Source organism: Anopheles coluzzii, chromosome 3 (genome assembly GCF_943734685.1).
Source record: "Anopheles coluzzii chromosome 3, AcolN3, whole genome shotgun sequence".
NCBI classification, from domain to species: domain Eukaryota; kingdom Metazoa; phylum Arthropoda; class Insecta; order Diptera; family Culicidae; genus Anopheles; species Anopheles coluzzii.
The window spans coordinates 94293169-94316450 of record NC_064671.1 but is presented as its reverse complement, the minus strand read 5'-3'; the positions used below and the strand labels follow the sequence as shown (position 1 = coordinate 94316450).

General features: G+C 45.4%; 1 protein-coding gene across 5 annotated transcripts in view; it reads right to left on the bottom strand.

Annotated features, from left to right (window-relative positions):
* Positions 1-3703: 3703 nt before the first annotated feature.
* The window catches only part of LOC120955532 (beta-1-syntrophin), a 100108-nt gene continuing 80529 nt past the window's right edge, over positions 3704-23282 (bottom strand). For all 5 annotated transcript variants that reach the window (XM_040376485.2, XM_040376486.2, XM_040376490.2 and 2 more), the window contains exons 7-12: positions 18298-18515; positions 16911-16993; positions 10526-10643; positions 10147-10320; positions 8196-8375; positions 3704-8046 (exon numbers count right to left, since the gene is read on the bottom strand). In XM_040376485.2, coding sequence (XP_040232419.2) covers positions 7963-8046; positions 8196-8375; positions 10147-10320; positions 10526-10643; positions 16911-16993; positions 18298-18515 — 857 coding nt within the window. In that variant the 3' untranslated portion in view covers positions 3704-7962. The remainder of the gene's footprint in view (positions 8047-8195; positions 8376-10146; positions 10321-10525; positions 10644-16910; positions 16994-18297; positions 18516-23282) is intronic.

Sequence of the window (23282 nt, the reverse complement as noted above, 5' to 3'; positions counted from 1 at the left end):
AAATGGCCTAATCAATCGGTGATCCACCCGAATGCCGAAAGCTCGCTACGGAGAAACGCCACCCCATATGTGTGCAATTTGCCCAAACCCCGCGGTAGCGGATTTCGATCAGCATCGACCTTACCACCTCATCTTTTTGGTGTGCCATCGCCGCTTGTAAAGCCAGCGGAGAGAAATCGTTTAATGCTTAAGTTGAAGCTCACCGCTTGCCTCAGTGATTCGTAATTAATTCAATTTGGAACCGATTCGCTCGACCGATGCATTTATTTATTTACATTTAGCTGTGATTTTACCGTCCGGTTGAAGCCGGTGTTGCAGAAGCCGCCTTGGTACAGTATCTTCCATGCTTAGAGGTGCTTTATTTTTTGGTACAGACCACCGGGGGCTATTTCAGAGCAATGACCGAACTGACCATCGACAATATGTTTCCTTTGCAGGTTTAAAGTGCGAAATATTACCAGCGGACAGCGATGCTGCATTGGTTTGAAGCGACGTCAAATGACTATCAAAATGAAGGCCAAAAACGGTAGGTGAAAGCTCTTTTCCCCCTCTTGTACGATAAAACACGACGCTAGGCGCTTGACCAGTCACGTCTAAACAAAATCCGTAAATGTAATTTTCGGTTTGTGATTTCCGAATTCGGACCGGCATATCTGCATGTGTACAAAAACTGCACTAAGCTAGAGAGAAAAGAAACATCCCCAATGCTCACCGTTATGCTTTTTTGCGACCATGGCGAGCAATTTTTTTTTTCAAAATTTGTGAAAATCACCGGCACACTGATGGTAATTAAAAATAAATAATGAATGAAAAATTGAGCCACAAAAAGAAACGAAAACGACATACACACACGTACGCGCGATATGGTGAGAAAGGAAAATGCAAGTACAAGCTTCCTTTCACCTTTTTCTCATTTGTCCCACACAATCCGGTGCAACACATTCCAGAACACTTCCCCATTCAGCAGAGAGAAACGGGAAGGGAAGGTGTACGCATTCCTGGCAAAAATGGAAGTTTAATTACTGGCCAGTGGAAAAACTGGACACGCGTCGCGCTCGTACGAGAGTGTGTACACGAACCGCTTGCAAAAGGTTTTGTTTGCATTCGGTTTTAATGTATGTTGCGCAGTCCTAGTGGTGCTTTCTCATGTTGTGTGTTGGTGTTACCGATGCTGCTCGTGGGGAAAAAAAAACGAAAAGGACATAAAGGCAAAACATCGGGCCGAAAAAAAGCAAGAATAATTGAAAAGCTCTTGCTCTAGAAAAGTGCAAAAACCCCGGGAAAAAATATATCATACGGTGGGCGGAGAGGTCTACTTCAAAACAGCATAAATCATTTCGGGGCAAGAGATGAGCCATATGAGCCTTGCTCGCACGCTCGGGAACGGAATGGGTTGCCAGCACAGGTGTTTGTGTTATGTTTGCGGCGCTCGTGTGGGTTTACTGGGGTAGGGTGCTGCGCAAACAGATGTGGTCGTTCTCCCGGGGCTTTGAAAGTTCAAAGATCGGTGTTTTAGTGTGGGTCAGTGATGCAAAACATGCAGGGATGAAGTATTACGGCTACTTACCAATTTTAATTTTTTTTTACATAAGAAAGAGTTGAAAAGGTAAAATGCAGGTATGATCTGTAAAAGTGATTTCAAGCGAGCGGGTTTTAAATAATAGTTACCCAAAGTATGTAATTTACATTTTCTTAAGCAGTGGAGCCCATGTGGCTGTGAACCCGAACAGAGGGATGAAGTAAAATGGTGTCAATTTTCGATTACGGTAAAGCCAGGCTATCATCTCCCATCCTCTGAGCACGGGACCGAGATGTATTAGTCTATCAGAAAGCGATTCCGGGCCCTGTACCCTTTTTCTATGCTCCTTCAGCTCTATCCACTTCCGGCTGGGCAACGATAGTAGTCGATAATGGAAATCCAATCAGCTGAAGCACCGGATGCAATCGAGCAACGAGCGATGTATCGATCTGCCGGAAGCCCTGGATCACCCTGCTGTGGCAAAGCTGTACCGAAAATGCGCCCTCCGTGTGATGGCGGGGAGCAAACGAAGCAGCGAGGCTCTCCGGGTTGTATTCCGCTTTATGACACGACCCGCCAGCAACAACAAAGTTGTGCATGAATTAAATAACACCAACCAACGGTTGGAAGGAAGGCGGTATCGGGGGAGGGCTTAGATCAAGTGCTCATCCTAAATGGAAATGAGAAACCGAAATAGATTCGTGATAACTGAAGGGTTGAATGACTCACTAAAAGTATATTGTTCGTCTATCACGGGGCGCAATGATTCTTCATCCCCTCCGAGTGGTTCATAGACAGCGAAACTAATCCTCCTCAAATCCGGCTGCGAAGCCCAGTTTGGTCGCAACCGGTGCCGGATCGGAAGCGGAGGCGTATACAGTACCACCGACACGGAGCAAAATCTCTTCCAGCCAGTCAGAGGAAGAGCTTTTCCACGCCGCAATAAGCCGCAACTGTTTGTGCACTTTGGTTGGGCTTTTCTGTTTTTCTTGGTACTATCGGGTGAATCTTTCCTTCGAAGAAAAACTTTGACACAGATAAAATCGAATTCGACATTCGTCCGATCATGACCGGTGCAGGGCGGCTAGTCATGCCTACCCGAGCGGCGATGGGGTGATTGCGATCCGGTTTTTAAAGCACCTAATCACGTTGTCGCTTCGAACGGGGCACTACACTTTTGTGTGCCTCTCTCTGTGTGTGTGAAAGAGAGAGAATGAGTGGTTGGGAAAAGTTTCGCATTGGTTCATCATCGACGTCGAATTTTCGGCGTGGGCTCCACAGGTTTGATGATTTCCCGAGTGGGTTTATGTAATTTTCGGCACGGTTCGGTGTTTGGGTTTCTGGGTGGCATTAAAGCGTGGGTTGCAATTGTATCGTTGCGATCGGCAATAGATGGCCGATTTAATCAACTTTATGCTTGTTAATAAGCATTTCCCGTGAAATGTCTTCTCGAGGGAAATTTCAAGCCCACGCTTTCAGTGCGTTTTGTAGTTGGTAATTTTAATCGTGCCATTTCCTTTTATTATGAACCTGCTTTTCAATTAGATTCTTATTTGAAGCAGATGTGGAATATACAGCTTCTGCGTTAAGCAGAAATACAAATCATACAGAAAAATACATTCTAAAGTGAATAGCTTTAACGTGACTATCATTGAAACTTGCCATTGATTTAATGCCATAGTCACCATTCCGAGCCAACGCGTACCCTAGCAATTTGCTCATTAACTGTTTGATAATCTGCCCCGTCAGTGTCATTGATGAATAGGCTTTTTGTCGTGAAGCTAAATAGGCTTACGGTGCATTGTAATTGTACAATTCAATTATAGGTAAATTACGCTCCGATGGATTGAACCGTCCAAAAGCGGGCGACATTACATGTAAAATAGAATAGCCGAGCGGTTCAAAGAAGAAAAAATACGCATCAGGCTCGACGATGCATTTAATTCAATAAAATATGAAATTATTAATGGGGCATGAATTAAATTCTCTGGCTTGTACAGATTGCAACATTTGTGAATCCCTCAGAATGGGATAGTTGCTGCAAAACAAAAACATACGATATTTTCATTAACCAAAGCATACTGCTGAAAAAGATGATTTCAATGCATTTATATAAAGCTCATTATTTCGGGAAACCTCCATTTCTTTCGGTAAACAAATCACACCCAAACACGCACCGGAATGTCAGCAATTATGATACAATTTGTTTTATTTTTGATTTTTTTTCCTGGCGGACTTACTGGCAAGCCCTTTTGACTTTCGTTATGATTAGTAGCTTTTCCCCTCTTTCGGTTTCCTTCTGGCCGCCCGCACACGGTTTCTTTTCCACTCTATTCGTTCTGTTCTGCTGTTACTATCCTTCAACACTGTATAGTATTAATGCTTAGTATGGTGTTAGGAAGCTGCTTGAACCAGCTTGTAATAGTGTGTATGTGTGTGTTTTTTTTTGTTTGATAAAGAGAAAAAAGATTGATTTGAAGACATTTCCGTACAATTTTGGATTTGTGTTTCACTTCTCTTCTCAAAATGCTTTACCATTCTTCTTTTCGTTTGTATGCATGTACTCCGCTAAACTTTCATACGCATTAGTTCTATTACATACATTTTTTGTCTAATTGCTTTAAATTTGATTACAAATTAGTTGAGTTTTTTTTTTGTTTCAACCTTACTGATTTGAATTCTCTAGCGAGTCGTTTAGATACTTTCTACTAATGTTCCATTTCCATACTAACATCACCACAAAATGCTTTCTCTAGTAACTGCTTTAATTCTCTCTCTCTCTCTCTCTCTCTCTCTTTCTCTCTCTCTCTATCTCTCTCTCTCTCTTTCCCTAGCTGCTTCGCTGTCTCGCAGTGATTTACAATCAGATTTGAGAAAAAAGAAGATATTCGAATGTATCATCGAATTATATTCTGTTCGATTTATATCGTATGACTCAACCGAAGAGCATATCGACAATCATTCGCTCGCTTTTTTGCTGTGTTCAGCGTGCTATGTCAGCATTTCGATTTCTTACATTTGCTTGCTACTATTTTTTCCACCATACAATGCACTGCATCACTTTACATCTACATGGAACATGTTTACACGACGTACAGTTTTAGGAAGAAAGACAAAGTACAAGGTTCCTCTACTGCACCGGTTGATGAGTTAAGATGGCTAGCAAACGTCACACTTAAAGTACAACTTTGGTTTTCTTTTCCTTTTCTGCAATGTGTTTTCATCCGATGTAAAACGGGTTATGATCTATCGGCCAACTTGTCAAGCTTCTTGTAATCTGCCAAGAGTCTTGTTTACGCCTAGATTTGTTTTGCAACCTTTGAGAAGCAAAAACTTTCGTTTGCATTGCCATCAACTGCTTTCAGTATTCTACAGCTTTTAGTTTGTTTCAGCTACATCTGACTATAAAGATCATGTACACTTACACACAAAAACACTTATGGAATCTTCAGGATCATCACACCACACACATCCAACTCATTTGATTACACTGGCAAAAGCTGTAACTCTGCTGTGTGTGTGTGCGCGCGCCTAATGTACTTATTATTCATTAGTTGAAGGTACTGTTCCTCTCAGATGCACTTCCTTCGCTTGGCAAACGAGGGAACCCGCGATGGGTGTTGTAGGGAGTAAGAAAGAGAGATTTATTTACAGAGAGATGGTTCGATTAGGGAAGAAAGATCAATCTTGCTTATCGTATGGAAATGTGATCGTTTTAATATCATTTCTGAACGCTCTCGAGATAAGAACTTACGCTAGGAGTGTACAGCTTGATATGATGCTATGAAGGTTTTTCGGGCGTCCTGTGATCTCACCACTGATCGTCTCATCCCATCCATCATCGTTTTATGCATACGCCGGGCCGAGAGTGAAGTAAAAATTGAATCTTTTCCAGTCCCCAACGTATTAAATGGTTCTTGTAACGACAACCTAACCGAACTGTTGTTGTTAACGCTTCGAATTGATTGCGTGCTCTGGGCCGAGAGAATGCCCTTGCATAGTAACACATGTTTCCTGCGCCAGTTACGATGATGGATGGAACACTTATCCCTTGCGGATATGCTGACAATTCGTACCGTGGGAGAAGGGCGTCTGTTAACAAGAAACGAAAATGGTCTAATAGTGAACTCGACTCCAAGTGAACAGTAGTAGATTTTACAAACACAAACTCAACAATGCATGCTTGCGCTTTAGCCCGTTCGTTTCGTCACTGTTATGTTCATTCGCTTCTTTCTTTGCATTTGTTTTTCTGTAGCATGAATTGATTTGCAGCAGCTTTGCACATGTACTCCTTTTTCCCTTCCCAGATATGTTACACAAATCAATTTATTTTGCATCATCATTCCAGTCTCTGCGTCACATTGCTTCTATTGGTGTTGACCCCATGCAATTAGGGAAGCTCTTTTCAATTGCTTGATGGTAGTCTTGCTGCTAGAACTATGCATTATCTTTGCCTATGGGTATTTTCGATTGCTTTTAATGGATTTAACATTCGTCTTGGTTTGTCGAATACAGAAGAGAACGATATGCGTGAGTGTGTGAATTATTGGGAAGACGTTTAACAACATCATGGATATGAGAGATGTGATGTCTTGATGTACGCGTATTGGCTTTGAATTATAAACGCAATTGGAACAGAAATGAAACGGGATATTGAAGGAAGAATATAAGATGAAAATGAAGCAGTACGTAAATGTAGAGGTCAAACTATCTTAACAAACTATTCAGAGGTTTTAATTGCGCTCACTAGTGATTGACCAGTGAGAAATATACAGTTATTTAACACAGGTCTGCCAAAAGTGGAACGCAAACTTAACATCGACAGTAGATTCATCATTTGCTTTGATATTTTTGATGAACTACTACTATGTTCGTATCGGTGAAGAGCAAGTTTGGTGGATTTGCACGAAACGCGCAAGGAAGTTTCAAAAGTAAAAAGTTGTTTTTGTGCGGAATTAAATTGCCTTACAATGCGAAGAAAGGGGTAAAAAATACTGCCAGTTTTTGCGAAAAAGTGAAACCAATTTGCAACATTTTGTGACTAGTTGAAAGTAACGAAAAAGCAAAAGCAACTGTCAAAAGACAGCATGTCAGCTGTGTGCAACACGCACACTGCCCACCGAAATGACTGTTCTGTTTTTTGGGAATGCAGGTTCATCATGCTGGCGAGTTTTGGAAATTAGTTTTTTTTTCATTCTCTCTTTTGCCCCCCGGAAAGCAGAGAAGCAACTTTCTATCCCCAACCCCATGAAACAACCGCTTTAGACCTAACAACACACTTCAAGCGTGAAGAGCCGTTGTGAAAGTTTTCTAATTTCGATACATCAATCAATGGTGTGGCTTGTTTTTCTTTGCTTAAAATCGATATTCTCAAAGCGCGATAGCAACGGCTCGCTTAGGAGCAGTATGTTTCTACGAAGAAAAATAAGGCGAAAAAAAAGAATACGCTTTGAGCCGAATGAAGACGATACCTGTGCTTCCGCCATGCTTGTCACAAAAAAATGCGCACCGTTGCAGAACACGTGGCGCCTTCGGACGCATTGTGACAGGTATACACCTACGGCGGAAAAGTTAGTCTAGTTAGTCCGCTTAGAGCTTGGCGTGGCGTTAATTTAATCCACCGATTGACATCGGCGATCAAAGTCTTAAAATTATGCAAAGAGATTCCTCATGTTGCCAATTGCCGGCAGCGGAATAAATAGGTGGGCGAGCATAGAAGTACGGCGAGCGTGACGCCATAAGCTATCGTGTGGGCGTTTCAGGGGGGGACTGTATGACGTCAAATACTGGATGGTGACTTACAACACAAAACCCGCTGACAAATTTCGGGTTGATACGAATGAAATAATGTTCAGGACAAACTTACATTCTTTTCCTACAAGCTGATACTAGCCATTTTGCGCTACAAAATAATTTACTATGACGGATAGAGAGCAGTGCGTTAGCCGCATCTTGTCACGAAACTGATCGACCGTGTGACTTTCCCGCTAAAACACTGTTTATTACACTACAAACTACGACAAACAGAACAAAACTCAACATTATTACAATGAATGCAAACAAATAACATACGAACGAACCATCTGCCCCTGGTACGGCTTACGGTTCAAGATTCGGACGACCTTGCCCTATAACATGACTCCGTCACTCCTTACACACACACACACGTGGAGTGCAAAAAGCTCCTTACACGTGGGCTCTTAGCTGGCCGAGGCTGACAATTGGGTGACCATATTTACAGATTACATCAAAAGGACGAGCGCTGCTCTGTGTGTGTGCGCGTCTGTGTTTCGTGCCATCCGCTCGCTCAGCGAAGCACTCACGCGCCAATGACACCCGCAGGAGTACTCTACCGTTCGTACCTGCTACAGACGGGCGGCTCAGTAAAAATGGTAAACAGCTAAACCGGTTGTAATACCACCTCCGAGTGCGCCGAGGGACGCTTATGCTAGCGAGTGCACCTTTGCCGACAGACAGTTGTGAAGCACGAACACTACCGGCTTGGGACAGCACTCCATGTCCAGCTCCTGGTGAGGGTAGGGATACACAAAGGAGGGGAGAGGGGAAGAAAGATTTGAAATGTTAGTGCCGAGAATCACACATCCTTAGTGCGAGATACCATGGCTGCTATTCGCTGGTGGTTGTTGGGCCGTGGAGACCATTGAGGGCGACTTACCAGTTCCGCACCGTCCTCCGTGCCGGAGAAGTCAAGGTACAGCAGCTTGTTGCCATCGTCGGCCGAGCCTTTCAGCTTGTCGAATGGGAATGTCCAGAGGGCTTTCGAAGCCGGACCAAGCCCGCTGTCTAGCAGCGTAAATCCACGGTCCAGGTGCACGATTAATTGACAAGGGCGTCCCTGTGGAATCGAGGCAGAGCAAAGACGTAATTGAAAGAATATTGTGTGTGCATTTTCTTCTTTTTCCTGATGGAAAAAATCGTCTAGATTACATGACTATATGGCGGTGAGTGTGTGTGCATGAATGTATGATGAAAACTGTCACCAAAACATCATCGGATCGGAGCCCTTCATCCACCGAGGGTGGCACTGTTAATCCCGTTCACCTCGCCGCAACGCACCTGGTGCGCTACCCGAATTCCAATTATTGGTTCGATTAGCTGTCGTATTTTGTCACCCCCGCGTAATCGCTTTAGTCACGGACAGCACCGGTGGATGAGGTTCCGCTAAATTGACTGCACTCCTTCTCACCCACGCACGGCGTACACGGTTGGTGTGCAATCTGCATCTCACCACCAACGGCCCAGGCACCAGGCAAAACTGTTCCAAAAATAGCCTTCCAACAGCAGCAGCAGCAGCAGTGGTTGTAATGCGAGAAATGTTCTCTTGCCCTCTACATTCTCGTTTCACGCTGGTGGAATGGAGTTTGCCGGGGTGGAACTACTTAAGGCCAGAACGGTAGACCAAATTGTGGTACCGGTACACACGATGCCAATGAATGAGGCAAAAGGAAGCCAATCGAAAGCTCGCACGATTCCCACCGCTCCCGTTTGCCAATTAATAACCGATCCCCCGGCACCGTGCGCTAACGCGAAATTCGATTCCGGGATTTTAATCCCGCTCGGCGGAAATTGCAACACTCGTTGCCACGCACGGTTCCAGCCTTGAAGAGGGGTAGGTGGAGGCAGCAGCCAACGATTCTCAAACCGAGCAGAACGGAAACGGCCGATTAGCTTGGGTAGTGGTAGGGAATAAAAAAAAAAACAATGGCTCGATAGCTTCAACCTCCGGGTGCCCGGTGTACGGTACGCCAATGGCGGCCGCGTGGTGATGGTTTTGCGCCGTGCTTCTCAAAACATTGGCGAACTAAATGTGGCTCGTGTCAATAAAGTGGCTCGCGAGCAAGCAACACGGTCAGTTGTGCCAACAAATCCAGCGTAGCTATTCTACCCGAAGCTTTACGCATGAAACACGGTTCCTTTTTCGTTCGCGCTAAAAACTATCTCTCTAGCTTTCACTCTCTCTCACTCTCTCGCTTTCTCTTTTGCCATACACACACACACACTCATCCGTTTTGATATTGCTGAGGGCATTTGGGATTAAGGTGTAGTTACTGTTGTGTAGTGCCGGCCCGGGGGTTTTCGGTTGGGATGAAGGCGAGCATTTTAATTAAACCGTCGGTTGATAAAGCGTTGGAAGCATGCCACGCGAACGTGGATCGGGTAGCGAGGAATTAAAGCAAAATCGATCACGCTTTATGTAACGATTAGCCTCGTTGGTGGGAGCCCAGTGCGAGGTGTCGGCTGTGCACGCTTAGTGGAACATGATAGCAGCGCTTTCAATATTCGTTTACAGTTTACAGGAGCGGAGTCGGGTGCAATGAGAACGAATGAAGCGCGGCCTATCAGAATGATACAGGATCGGATCAATTTTGTTCGATGCGGGAGTGTGAGCTGGGCGTTTAAAGATCGAAGCTAGTAACGCAAAATAAGTGCAATCATTAGGGGAATGAATTGTTATGATTCAGTCGAATTCATTTCAATGCCGATCGGTTTTAGGATCCGATTATGTTCATGAACTCTCTATCAGCGCCTAAAGGCATGCAATACGCAGCGCACTCAGCTTGATTATAGTGGATTTAAACGGCAACGCTTGTCCCGCTGCTACTCACCTGAAAGAGACAGCGGAAGGAAAACTCTCGCTGACAGATGATGGCATTGTGGCAGCCTTGCACCAGCACGCGCGCCCACGCCGCCATGTCCCGGTTCGTCTCGGACCGCAGCCAATGGCTAACGACGCCCCGTGTCGTACCGCACCGGATGCAGAACACGCTCGAGTGGGTGCTCTAAGGAAGATACACGAAAGTGAAGAGGAGAGAGAGAGAGAGAGAGAGAGAGAGAGAGAGAGAGAGAGAGAGAGAGAGAGAGAGAGAGAGAAGGAGAAAAAAGCCAAATAAAATGATGAAAATGGCCGAACACAGAAAATGGCGCTGTTGCGTAGAGCAGCAGAACAAACAGAGCAAAAATACTGTGCGCCGTGGGTGTACTTACCGAGTTGGAACCGACGGTTGATGTGTTGCCCGCACCGGCTAAGCGGGTGGCCACCAGGGGACAGCTTTCGAACGGTCTGCTCCACGCCTCTACCGACCAGGGTGCACTTTCGTACAGGCTGCCGTCGCGGTACATGGAACGAACAATGGCGAAACATCCGCATTCGGTTGGTGCAAAGGTTTACGGAACGCGCGTGTGTAAAGTGGAAAATAATAATAATAATAATAATAATGTGTATGTACAGAAAAACCAGGAACAAAAGAAAAACATTGGAAAATGTGGGAAAAAAAAACAAAACGTGAAGCAACATTGTATGCGTTAGGATTGGGGCAAGGAAAATATTCAACACAAAAATAAAAACAAACAAAACTGGCAAGGGAAAAGTAACGGACCCCTCCCGGGTACGATGGGGCAGGGGATACACCAACGCGAGACAAAGTCCAGAGAACAATAGGAGTGAAAGCATACAAAACATCCTCATCCTTCTGTCACCCCCCTTAAACTGGACACAATGTCTAACCAAACAAAAGGACAGCATTTGATAAGCGTAGCGACAAAAGCAACGGTCAACAGAAAGGAACCGGCAACCTGCACGAGTCTGTCTATGCGTCTCTTTCTCTCTCTATCGCTCGACTAGCTTCTTCGTAATGAGCTTGGTGCTTGCAATATTTCAATTTGCCCTGGAGGACATGGGAGAAAATGAGAGTGGAGGCGAAATTATTTCAAGATTAGATTCCGCCTCCGCAAGCCCTCGGCCACCTATCAAGGATTTTTCTTAGAACGAAAAAGTAGCATCAAAAACAGTGGAAGAAAAAAATCAGTAAATATATCGTGGGCAAAGGTGAAGCACAACGTTAAATGCCGCTGCAACTGGTTTGATGGCGGGTCCATTTTGGGCGGAGGAACAAAAAAACCGTCACGGAATTTTTCCAGCATGCCCTTCCGCCAGCAGGTTGAGTTTTTGGTGCTCGTTGTGTTTGCACGGAGCTGGTTTTCGTCGTTGCCGTAGTCGATAAAAGGGTGAAGATAAAAATGAAGCAAATGAAGCAACAAAAACGATGCTTCCTGGTGCGTGGAGGGTACTTCCCTTGCGCCAGGGTAAAAGGTAAACAGATACGGGTGAAGATGAAAGTCTAGGCGCCACCGCGCCAGTACAAGTACAAGAGTGCATGAAACGGTCAACATTTACTCAGCACCGTTTCTCCGCTTATGGCAGCCCTCGCTCAATGCCGAAAAACCTTGTTTTTTTTGTAAAGCGTTTTCCTACGAATTGCATTCTCATTACACTTTGCCAGCCAGCGTTGTAAGTAGCACCGGGCTGGAGCGAAACATTAGCAGAAAGCAATTCACACAAGCACAGCAATCGAATGGGGGGGAAAAAAGGCGGAAAAGCGAGCTTCCCCCGAAATGTACAAATGTCCACACGATGTAGCGGCATGCAATTTAAGTGTTCACCGGCAAACGGTCTGGTCGAAGCCCACCGGAGACGACGGAGCGCGAAAGGAGTGTTTGTGCGCGCAACATAAAAGAAGTCATCCGAAACTTAAACAAAACAAAATACTTGTGTTGACAGTAATTAAGGAAGCATTCGGCAGAGAAGCTCCGGCATTTTGTGTGTGTGTGTGTGTGTGTGATGGTGAAAAGCTGGTTGAAAAATGCTCCTTCTCGCTACGTTCCTTATCTCGAATGAAACTTCTGCCGAGACGTACCCGCTGCTGCTTCTTAGATGGATGGTACTTGAATGTCCTTTTTTGTTTGCTTTTCTTTGACGATAATTAAGCTCTTACAGGCGGGTACGCAAGGCAGACAAAATGCTGCCTTCTTCGTCCGTAGAGTGCTTGCGACTGTCCAGCCGAAATGCATTGAATGCAATCTGAAGAACAGTGAGCAAGTAGATGGAATGATAGCATTTTGCAGAGATAGAGTGTCGGGATGCGATTTACGACAGTCGGCAGCGTTGCACGATGGACGATGGATGGCCAGCCCAACCTGCCAGGTGTTCGATGAGTACCATTTACAGGTACTTTTGAAGCTCATTGTGTTTGAAATGAATCTATTTTGCAATAGAGCAACACAATGTGCGCAGTAAACGGACTGATAAGATTATGAATTATTTTCTTATAAGTATTCTATTTTATTTCAACCATCTTACTAGAATGAGGCAGAACCGAGATTGTTTCTCCATCATTAAACATCCATTTTTTCCAGGTGAACATTTCTTGTGAGCTTATACGCGATTGATTTTCCATCTTTCTTCTCGAAATGTGTCCCTTCCAAGGTGACAACTCGCAATAGTAGGAGCGAGTGCTGTTTGGTGGAAACATATTTACATATTTGATTATTCATTCGCACCATTCCGTTCTCGGCACCTTCATTATCGCAAACCGTTTAAGGTGAGTGGGTCCCTTTTCGTTCGCTGGATGGGCGCGGGATTTATTTGTCCCCAACCGACGATCTCACACGGCATCATCGCTGCGGTACGAAATCACACCTGATAGCTTGCGCACCCGTTAGGCGAATGATCGAAGAAGGGATTCGTAAATTCAACCAAAAACCTCTCGGATGGCAATTTATCGCACCGTTTGCACGACAAACTTTCCGCAGCCGACAGGAAGGTTTCAGATTACGTGATTTAGTACAGTCCCGACCCCGAACCGTGTCTCTTGATTGGAGGTGGCGGTTTGAGCGTGGTAAGAAATTTCCCGACAGGTTGTGTAGGTTCTTAATTTTGCTTTCCAAGGGAGTGAGAGTGAGTGTTTGTATGGTTTTGATTCGTGTAAACGGTTGTTGATTGGAATCAGGTCATATTTACGTAGCGAACGAATAGTTTGGGTTGTTTAGGTTGCTGCTAGCGAGTGAATGTTGAAGTATGAAATGTTTCTTATTAATATTCGAGCAGCAAAGATCGTTTGTTAGGCTATTATGTTCCAATTGAAATCGAAAGAACTCCCAATACTAAACCTCGCCTGCATTCTAGTAATTAACTCAGAATGACATTCCAGCTTCGTGTACCATTCGATCGTATATTAATTATCAAACATCAGGATCCAATTTTCCAATACCTTCAAGGGTTCGATTCATGGCTTAAGACATTTGGCCACCGGAATTCCTCGAGATTGTGACATTCCCGGTCGCCGGTATGGCATCAAACAAGTTCCATTTCGTTGGTCAATTAGAAATCCATTCAAGTGCAAGGGCCGACTGAGAAGGATGCGTCTCGAAATGCTTCGGTTCATTCCATTACCCAAGGATGCGTACCGAGAATGCAGGGGGAGGTCGTATGTGTGTGCCTGAGCGGAGGAGGTTCACAGAAAAGGAGGTAAATCAAATTAATCATTCCTTCGGTTCGGTTTCGATGCTGGCTAGCTAGCTTTCAATTTGATCTGCTCCAGAACCTCGGTACGGTAGGGCGGAGAAGCACCATTATCTTTTACGACTGCACCACCAACGGACCATCCCTTTGACTGGTGTCGTGGTGTGCCAACTACATTCCCCGAATTTATATTAGTTTAGACATGCTTGATCCCGAGGTTCCTTAATCAAGCTGACAGCTGAACCTTCCCTCGTGTCTGTCGAGATTGGAAGATGTGTACATACAGTTGTGTGTATGTGTGGTTGGAGTTTTGTGGTGACGTCCTTTGCAATGAAGATACGAAAGTGCGTTACGTGCGATTGCTCAAGCTTGGAAGGCGCCACCGTCTCCCTTGCATCAACTTGTGGCCATTGTGGACAATTACGATTTCATCCTTTCGCAACCGCACACACCGACAGTCGGCGTTATCAAGATGGAAGCAAATGAATGTTTGTCCAATCTGGAAACGCTGATTCGCATTCGAGCAGAACGATGAGTCTTTAGGAGGTAAAACACAAACCGGGCAAAACTGAGAAACGTCCCTAGAGGAGCTCGTCGCGTGCCAGTAGTTGGTAACTGAGGCTGAGCATTGCTTTGTTGACCATGTTTGTTGAATTAGTACTTCAATAGTTAAATTCACGATAGTTTGACTTTCTAAATGTGTTTTAGAAATTGCGTTTCCTATTGTCGTTATTTTAGGCTCTTTTTTTCAAATATTTTTTGAGACACAGAGGCACCCAACTATAAAATCGTGAAACATTACCAAGCGTTGCAAAACATACAACGGAACTTTGTTTCACCCTTTTACTACACCACCCCAAACAGGGAATGAGTAATTGGATTTACTTTGAAAGCAACAAGCCTTTGCCAGTACCACCATCCGCCGATGTTGGCAATACGAAAGCTGTGTTCCACAACCGGTTAGATTTCGCACTGGCTTACCCACATGCCGAAAGGGATGTAAATTTTCATTTCCTCCTAGCGGTAGCGAGCTTGGAATCGATGACAACGGTCGGAAGGATCGTACAAGTCGGTTGGGAAGTACATCTTCCCACCGTTGCCTTCACTTCGAGCAGGGGGCAACAGTCAGTAGAACGCGATTCGGAAAAAGGTATTTGTAAAATTACAAATGTTACAACCGCCGCCCGTACCTCCTCCATTATGGGATTGTTTCACCGTTGGGTCGCCTTGCTCTTCCACGCTACATGCAACATTTATTAACCGCAAGATTTTATGCGTAATTTATCGTACAGCCAGTTTCCCGGCAAACAAATATCTACCACGGCGAGGGAGGAGAAGGTGTGGGTGGGCGAGGAGAATGAAAAGCGTGATAAGCGCTAGATAAAAGTCGGTACGTGCGCCCGTGGTACACTGACGCACATGCAGGAGTTTGTCTTTGCGCGTCGGGCGCATATCAATGTTTCGGGAAATCGTGGCCAAACTTGGTGGTGAAAACTCGATTCCTAGCCGTCGGCTAGTGGCGTGAATCGCGCTCTCCCCCCTCCCCCCTCACCAAAACCCTTGATTTGTGTTCGACTTGTGTTAGTTTCAGTACCCAGGGGAAGAGAGTGTTCTAAACGAGCCAAGACATGTGTTGTTTTGTGTGTACGGTTAAGTTTGCTCGGTTCTTCGGTTTGTACGCGGAAGATTGTGTTCGTGACTTTTCGGACTGCAGTACACCGTTTCACCTAGCTCCCACGCTTCTACTGCCTGCTTCTACCTGACCGAGTGAGCAACGAACTTTCCCACCTCAGTCTTGCAGCGTGCCAGCCAAAGACAAAGTTCTGCGTCCGAAGAATCATCGACTTTTGGAAGCCGACTTCAAACTGCCGCACCGTACGGCAATGGGTAAAACGGATTTCATGCGAAGAAACGTTCTAGCCCAAGACGCTTAATGGAGCCACCGCTCAAACAAACGCGAGGGATCAACTTTCGGGCTAAAAGCATGCGTTATTCCGTCCGTCACGGAGTGGGCCCACGACTCCTGGCCCGCTCTCCTGTACACTGAGGAGGTCACGGATCGCTTCCGCGTCTTGAGCAAAACCGCTCCGACCGATGTGTGTTTGGTCAAAGTTTTTCCCTAGCCATACGGAAACGTGATTTTGGTTTCATCGGGCGTCGGGCATCGGGAAAAGGGTAAAAGTTGGACAAAGTCTTTCCGCTACTTATCATAACATTAACCGGTAGTGATGGTAACAGTTTGGTTTGGGCGCACTGAGCCGAACAATGGTTGCGTATTGTAAGCATTCATAATATTTTAATCCATTAAAGTGTAATTACTTTATGTGAAAAGAAGCAAAAAAGTTGTGGAGATGTGGAACTCGATGTCCGATTGTAGCGAATTTGAAGCTCTTAAAGCAACCAGGAAAGCCAACAGCTGATCAATCTGGCACCCGGTGTCCAGCCAGCTTAAAGTGGCGTACACTGGGAGGAAGAAACAGTCCGAAACAGCCACAAACAATCATCTGGACATTATCTTCATGGGCGATGGTTTGGCTGCAGAAGTTTTAGTGAATGCCAGCGCCACGTGGAAGATATATTTCCGACCATCCAGAGCGTGTGTGTGTGTGACCATAACGGGGTGTGGTGAAAAGTGACAGAGAAAACCTGAGACGATATGCGGTACATTCATCGTTCTTTTCCCGCATGGTGCTGTGCACAGTGAGTATGTTTTATGTGCCTTTCCTGTTCGGTTCAGTAATACGTCCATTATGGGAACGAACAAAAGTGCAGCAAATCCAAGTAATGTACGCCGGGCTGGGCTGGGCTGGGCTGGGCTGGGCTGGGCTGGAAAACTTTCTCGCAAGGGACACGCTGAAAGTCCGTCTTTCTGGCTGCTGGTTTCAATTTACTCTCCATTCTACCGACGACCGCCAAACAAACTCGAACGATTGGATGGAAGGAAAAAGGAAAAGATGTAGAAGGATCGGAGAGGGAGCGGGAAGGTATAGACAAGCATAAAATCCCGAAGACAAACGTGACAAGCGGACAAGTGAGGTGAGACACGGCACGGCACGGATGGTCTTTACTTACCGCAGCTCTCGATCGGTTACTGCCACGAAAATCGATTGCCATTTGTCCAGTTCGTCGGAGCTTTCCGAGCTGGAGCGTCCGTTCTGGGGAGAAGAAAATGAAAACGGAATATGAAGCAAAAAAGGGGTATGTGTTAAAAAACAGTGAGAAAAACGAGCACATAAGAAAAGGGCCAAACGAAATGAAAACTTTGCTCGAAACGACGATGGTCGAATAAAGGCAGAGATAAAAGTTGATGAGTTTCCATGCTCCACACACACACCCTTTCCGTTGGGGTGCTCCTCCTCTTCTAAGCCATCCTAGAATACGGGACCAAGCATTGCAAGGGGAAACAAGTTCCACACCCAATCCGATTCGTTTGTTGATTGGTGTACACAATTGTGGTTAAAGGTACTGGTTGTTTTCTCTCCTTTTTAGCCGAAGGCATTTTCGTTTTCATACTTGCACCCGGGAGGGCTCGATTTTCCGTGCAGTAATCCTGAACCCCCAGCCCCGCAATCGAAGTCGAAGTGCAAATGGTGCACATTCCGAGCTGATTGCAACGGACATCACAGTCACTGGAGCCGATAATGAACGACAGCTCGATTGAAATGTAGCAAGGGATAAGTTTTAGGGCAAGGAATTCTTAAGGTATTTTAGGTGCGGGTCGATGTGTTGTGGTTATGCTTGGAATGTTGGAGAATTAATGACAGCTCACAAACAAATAGAAGAAAAAAAAAACTCAAATTCCATGACCCATTTTGATGATAAACAGGGTGCTTGATAAAGTGCCGAAAAATTGATGCTCAATTAGAGAGTGTCCCACATACGTAAACACTATCAGCATGCCCAACACCTCTCAACGGTTCCGCCGAAAAGCAAACCATTTAATTAGGGAACTTTTTGCGTTTGCACATCATGCAAAGCAAAGCAAAAAAAAACACACAATAATACGCTGCACTTCCGGTACCGTGCAACGGGTGTCCAATTAAAACAGGGCAGCATAATTAAACTTTCCAGCAGAAGCTGTAGCGCGTGTCTGTACATGTGCGCTGTCTGTCCGAAATGCTTCTGCTGCCCCGATGCGGTTTGAGGGTTTTGGAAACCTTCGCCGGCGAGAGCAGCCTGCGGTGTTGGGTTGTTGGGTGGGGCGAAATAATGCGCTCTCCGCGGATCTGTGCGAAACAAACACAAGTCCACCAATGTGAACAAAACATCTTCGACGGCTCTCCAACCCAATAACGGCGCTGTGTGTGCAGCCGAGTGTTGTGCAACGCACGGCCAGCTGCTGTACTGATAGCCTACCCACCAGGCGCACCAAAGCAGCGAGTGCCTGTGAGTTGGGGCCGGTTTTCGCTGTGCTCCTGTGTGTGTGTGTGTGTGTGTGTGTGTGTGTGTGTGTACTCACCTGCTCACCACCGCTCCGCCGACTCAGCCAGCCGATGTGCTTCAGCTCGCCGATGATCGATACCAGGGCCCGGTTGGCGTCCAGCAGCGCCTTCTGAGTGCTCTTGCCGATGGCGGAGTGCAGCGCGTTGAACCATGTGGTCGCTTCCTGTGGATCCATCGCTCGCAAGATGCACGAATGGATGCCATCCGGTGAGTGGAGCTCTATGCAGCGGTTTTCTGGAAAAAGAGGGAAAGCAGAAAAGCACGACGTGGTGTGAGAAAACTGGTAGATGTGGGGAGCCAATCGGAGCTGCGGCATCTTCGCCAGTTGTGTGATGCGCTTGCGGGATTTTGCACCATCTCCCGGCTTCTTGTCCCAGCAGTTGGTGCGGTGCAATTGGCCGCAAAGATATTGTGGAGTGATGTGAAAAGAATTAATTTTTCGCAAGATTAAAGCACGTCAACAACAGTTCCAAGAACGGTTACTTACGAGTCTCGGGCAACATTATGGCAGGATTTATGTAAACAGTGAATTGAGCACTCACCTGCCACAGCGCAAATGATTCGATTATTTTGCAGAATCACTCGCTCCTAGAAATGGTTTAATCGTTGATGCTCTTTTCTCCAGAAAGCTGAATATAGCCGAGCATGGAATGTGTGAGCTGCAGTGCTTTCTCCGGATCGGCTGGCTGTGTTAATGAATACGTTGTTTTCCAAGAGCGGTACTTACGAGGAAAATTTGTATCCCAGCTCTGGTAACGCGAACTAGCCCCGCGTTGAGAAAAAATAATTTCCAACCCAAGCGCCTCCGTTCCGCTCCGGGTGGCAGTGAAGGTGTCAGTTTGACTTCATTATGGTGCAAGATCAAATTAAATTGTCATGAAAGTAAAATGAAACGCGCACTAATTAGAGGACGGATAATGAAATTACCATCTCCGGGGGCGAGCGGTTGTGCTCGATCTTTCATGGTGAATATCTCCGGAACGGAATTCAATCCCCACCGCCCGTCGCTGTTCTTTCACATGCATACACGTGCTAGAGCAGGCACAGTTGCTCAAGGTGACCGTCCGGTTAAATGAACCATTTCGATCCCAAGCATTGTGTGTGTGTGTGTCCCTGAAGTGTCGAGGTGAATGCACATTATATTAGCATGCATGCTGGCGTTGCCTCGGTGGAATGTAATTAACCTTATCCACGGGAAGAAAGCGACGAGTCAGAGAGCAAACAGTAGTGACCGTGAGTTGAGTAGGGAGGGATTCAAATCCCGTCGGAACTAGGAATGGGAAACAACTACATTTGACCGAGGGAGAGCATGATTGTGCCACGATGACACTATGTAATGGAACGCCTATCAACTGCCGTGAAATTGTCGTGTTTGTGCGAGGAAGTAGATAATGAGACTGTTTGCAGATATGAAATAAAAACAATGTGTTCGAAAAGCGTCAACAACATTCCTGCTTATCTAATAACCTATCAATTTTCATGTGTTATCCCAGGCCAAATCTGACCTCATTCTCTTCTAACCTCGGCCAATGGTTCGATAATTTGTGTCCCCAAAAATTTGAAACCACTTTCACCAGGTCACCGATCCAGCTCCACTCCTTTTGCGCCAATAAATCGTGTCCCGTGTTTTTTTCCCCAGCCACGCCAACCTAGACGACCGTTTAAGATAAGAAAATTTGTTGTCCTTCGCACGCAAAATCCTTTCACCTCGGGTGAGGGCACACATTTCCTCGGAAATGGTGGTGCAGGAGAGCGCAGAGGCTTTTGGGAAGCAAAATTCGATTTGCAATAAATTTAACCACGATTTTAGCGTCACGAACGGTTACGAACGCAACACACACGTATACACATTCGTTTAGGCGGTTGGTACTTCGATGTTGTTCCGGGAGTATGGCGTGCCAGTAGCAGCAAAAGGGCAGATAAAATCTCAACGTCGTGTTATTTATATGCGTTCGCTCTTGGGGCACCACGGTTTGATTGGCAGCTGGGCACGGGGGAAGAGAAGAAGGTGGTGTATGTGTGTTTTTCATGAGAGTGTTTCGTTTTTTTTGTTTGACTTTGTTTGTTTTAAATACCTTTGCTTCGTTTATACCTCCAGAACGAGCAAACTTCTTTTTTTTAAACTCTATATGCTCACGATTCGTGTTGGAGCTTTCCTACCTCCACCACTCTTTTCTAAAGCAACATCCTGTACGCGTGTTATCGAGGTGTTGACGTAAATGGTTCATAATATCGGATGTTTTACCGTGCACATCCTTGACGTTCAATTCGTGCTAAAGTACGGCGTTTTATGGGCGAACTTGGTGTGCACATTCAATACGGCGAAGAAAATTGCTCGCAGGAAGGGCTGTGGATTGCAGCATAAATTTACACCCAGAACAACAGTTCCAATAATCGAGATATCATGCACACATGGGGTTGGGAATTTTGTTGTTGTTGCAAGGGGTTTTGCCATTGTGCCCCATGCAGTTGGGATGATTGTTTAGAGATTTTCCAATTTCTTTCGTGTTGTTTTTTCGCCCCCACACTGAAAAAGTGTGGCCCGTGACGGTGGCGGTAGTTTACGATCAGTGCGAGGGAAATGGTGAACGTGATGCTTGCATTACGATAAAAGTTTCGATATGATCTTCACTTTCATATGGTCAATTGGGGGGGACGGATGCTTTCTTGCAATGGCAGAACTATTGCTGTGTGTTTTATTTTCTGCGCTTCTAAACTTTTCCACTTCTGTTTCATGTAGTCCCGGTGGAGTACACGGGATTCAGCATCGGGTAGCATTAAGCAGTACACATCAGGGCACAGACAATACTGTTATCCTTTTTAGGTATGGTGCTCTGACCCGGTGAACTCTGTAGAATGATTTTTCCACTTTTCTTCCTACAAGTCGAGAAGGCAGCTGACTTACTGATAGCTGCGGATTGTTGCAGAAGAAAAGTATTCCCGATTGAAGTGGGATTTGGTCAAAGTTTGTTGTTGGCAGAAAGCTCACCTCCTCTCATGTGAGTGTAAGTTGATAGGGCTCGCTGGACGGAATCAGAAGTTATCTCTGTGCTTTTCTGCTCAAGTGTTGTTTGCTCACTGTGGGAGAGAAAACTACTGAAAGAATTTCCACCCTTTGTTGCAGTGAAATATCCTATCGAACTTTATGATACACGGATACAGATGGACTATGTCTTGTGAGGACCATCTGTCTGGGAAAAGGTTAGTGGGAGTTCTTTTTTCGCTTGTTTAAACGCAAGAAACAAAAATAATCGATATTTTAAATTAAAAAAGAACAGCAAAAAAGCATATTCAAATTATGCTAAAAGCTGATAAAAAGGGAATTTTTATGATTAACACTCTAACCCTCATTAGGCTTGTGCTGCGATTGCACTCTACAGATGATAGTCTTGGAGGTAATTTTCTCTCTTCTCAATTGGACAGAAATACGCTTTCATCCGTTCGCTTCGAACGCAAACAATCGTAAATGGAAGTTATTTTCTGTGAGAAGGTAGCACCCGCGGATGCGAAAGTGTCTAAACCGAAAGAGTGAAGACTGCAGGCCTGAAGTAGCAATGCCAATAGCTGAGTTTACGGAGAGTGTTGTTCATAGTGAAGGAAGACGTTGTGATTCCTGTGAAAAGGCAGAAACCATTGGAATGGTGCCCTGCTTACCTATCGACTCTCGTCTGTCCAATGCGCACTTACTTGTTGTATGTGTTGCGTAAAGTGGAGACGAAAAGGAAACACCAAAGCTATGCTTCCTCTTTAAACCATCTCACTGCTATTACAGACAGCCATCAGTTTCATTGCAGGTTGTCCCGAGTTTTTAGGATAAGACGGGGTTCGTTGAAACCATCCCTAATCCCACCAGGAAGCAAATATTGCTCAATCTCCAGAGGGTGATGATAGACAAAGGAAGAAATAAGCTGCCCGTTCGCTTACGGGCAAACGGGGCAGGGAGGGAAACAGCAATGGGGATGATTTTGTATGAAAAATAAAAAAGAAGCAAACCGGAAATTACCCCATCTCATTGCTGCCATCATATTTTTAGCGCTCCCGTGTCAGAAAAACGCACCCGGTCGAGAGTGAAGGTTCCCTTTACCTTTGCATCCTTAGCCGCTTATACCGTGGTGGAAGGTAAACTGTTCATCGTGCTTCTGTTGGAACGGAAAGAAGGGCGAGCTTCTTTTTTTTGTTGTTGGTTCTGTTTCGCTCTATCCCTTTCACCTTTTTTAAAAATTGGATCGGCAAGAAATGAAGAAAAACGACCCACGACTAACGGGAGCAATGAAGGGGGGCTGGGAGAAAAAAAAAAACAGGGCGAATAAAAAAAGCAGAAGCCTCAGCCACCAATTCCCGGCCAATCCATTTGCTGAGATTTCTAGCCGATTTTCTTCCGATTGCGTTTGTGGCGTATTTCCGGGAATTTTGCCCCCCACCCTCCTCGCGGGGCTTGTACGGGTTCGTTTTCTCTTCAGAACAACTCACTGGAAAGGGGTTTTGGTAGGAAGAATGGGACACGGGGGGAAAGGATGGAGTATGATTGCGGTTGCGTCCTGCTGCCGGCTTGTGGTTTTACGCGGTTCTGCCTGATTATGACAAATGTGTGCCCTGGGATTTGTGCTACAGGTGTGTTAAAGCACGATTTACGGCACCACATAATGGCAATTGCTTGCGAATCGGGGCGAATTTGTAAGTCTTGGCACTGATCGAGTGGGAACGATCGGTAATAGATTGGGATATATTTGAATTATGTAAAGTGTAAATACAAATTAAATTATGTTACTTCCATTGTGTTATGTTTTGTGAACCAGACGCGCGCGCGAGAGAGAGGGAGCATTGAAAAATGACTGGATAGTGTATGAAATACATTAATCCTTGCAATTATTCCTTGCCAACCGACATTCAATGAATGAGATGGAGGGATGGGTGGAAAAACTCAAATGAAATATATCAGTTTAATCTTTACGCTAGCCAAAATGGAATGCAATGGAGCAAGCTTAATAGAATGTTCCTGCA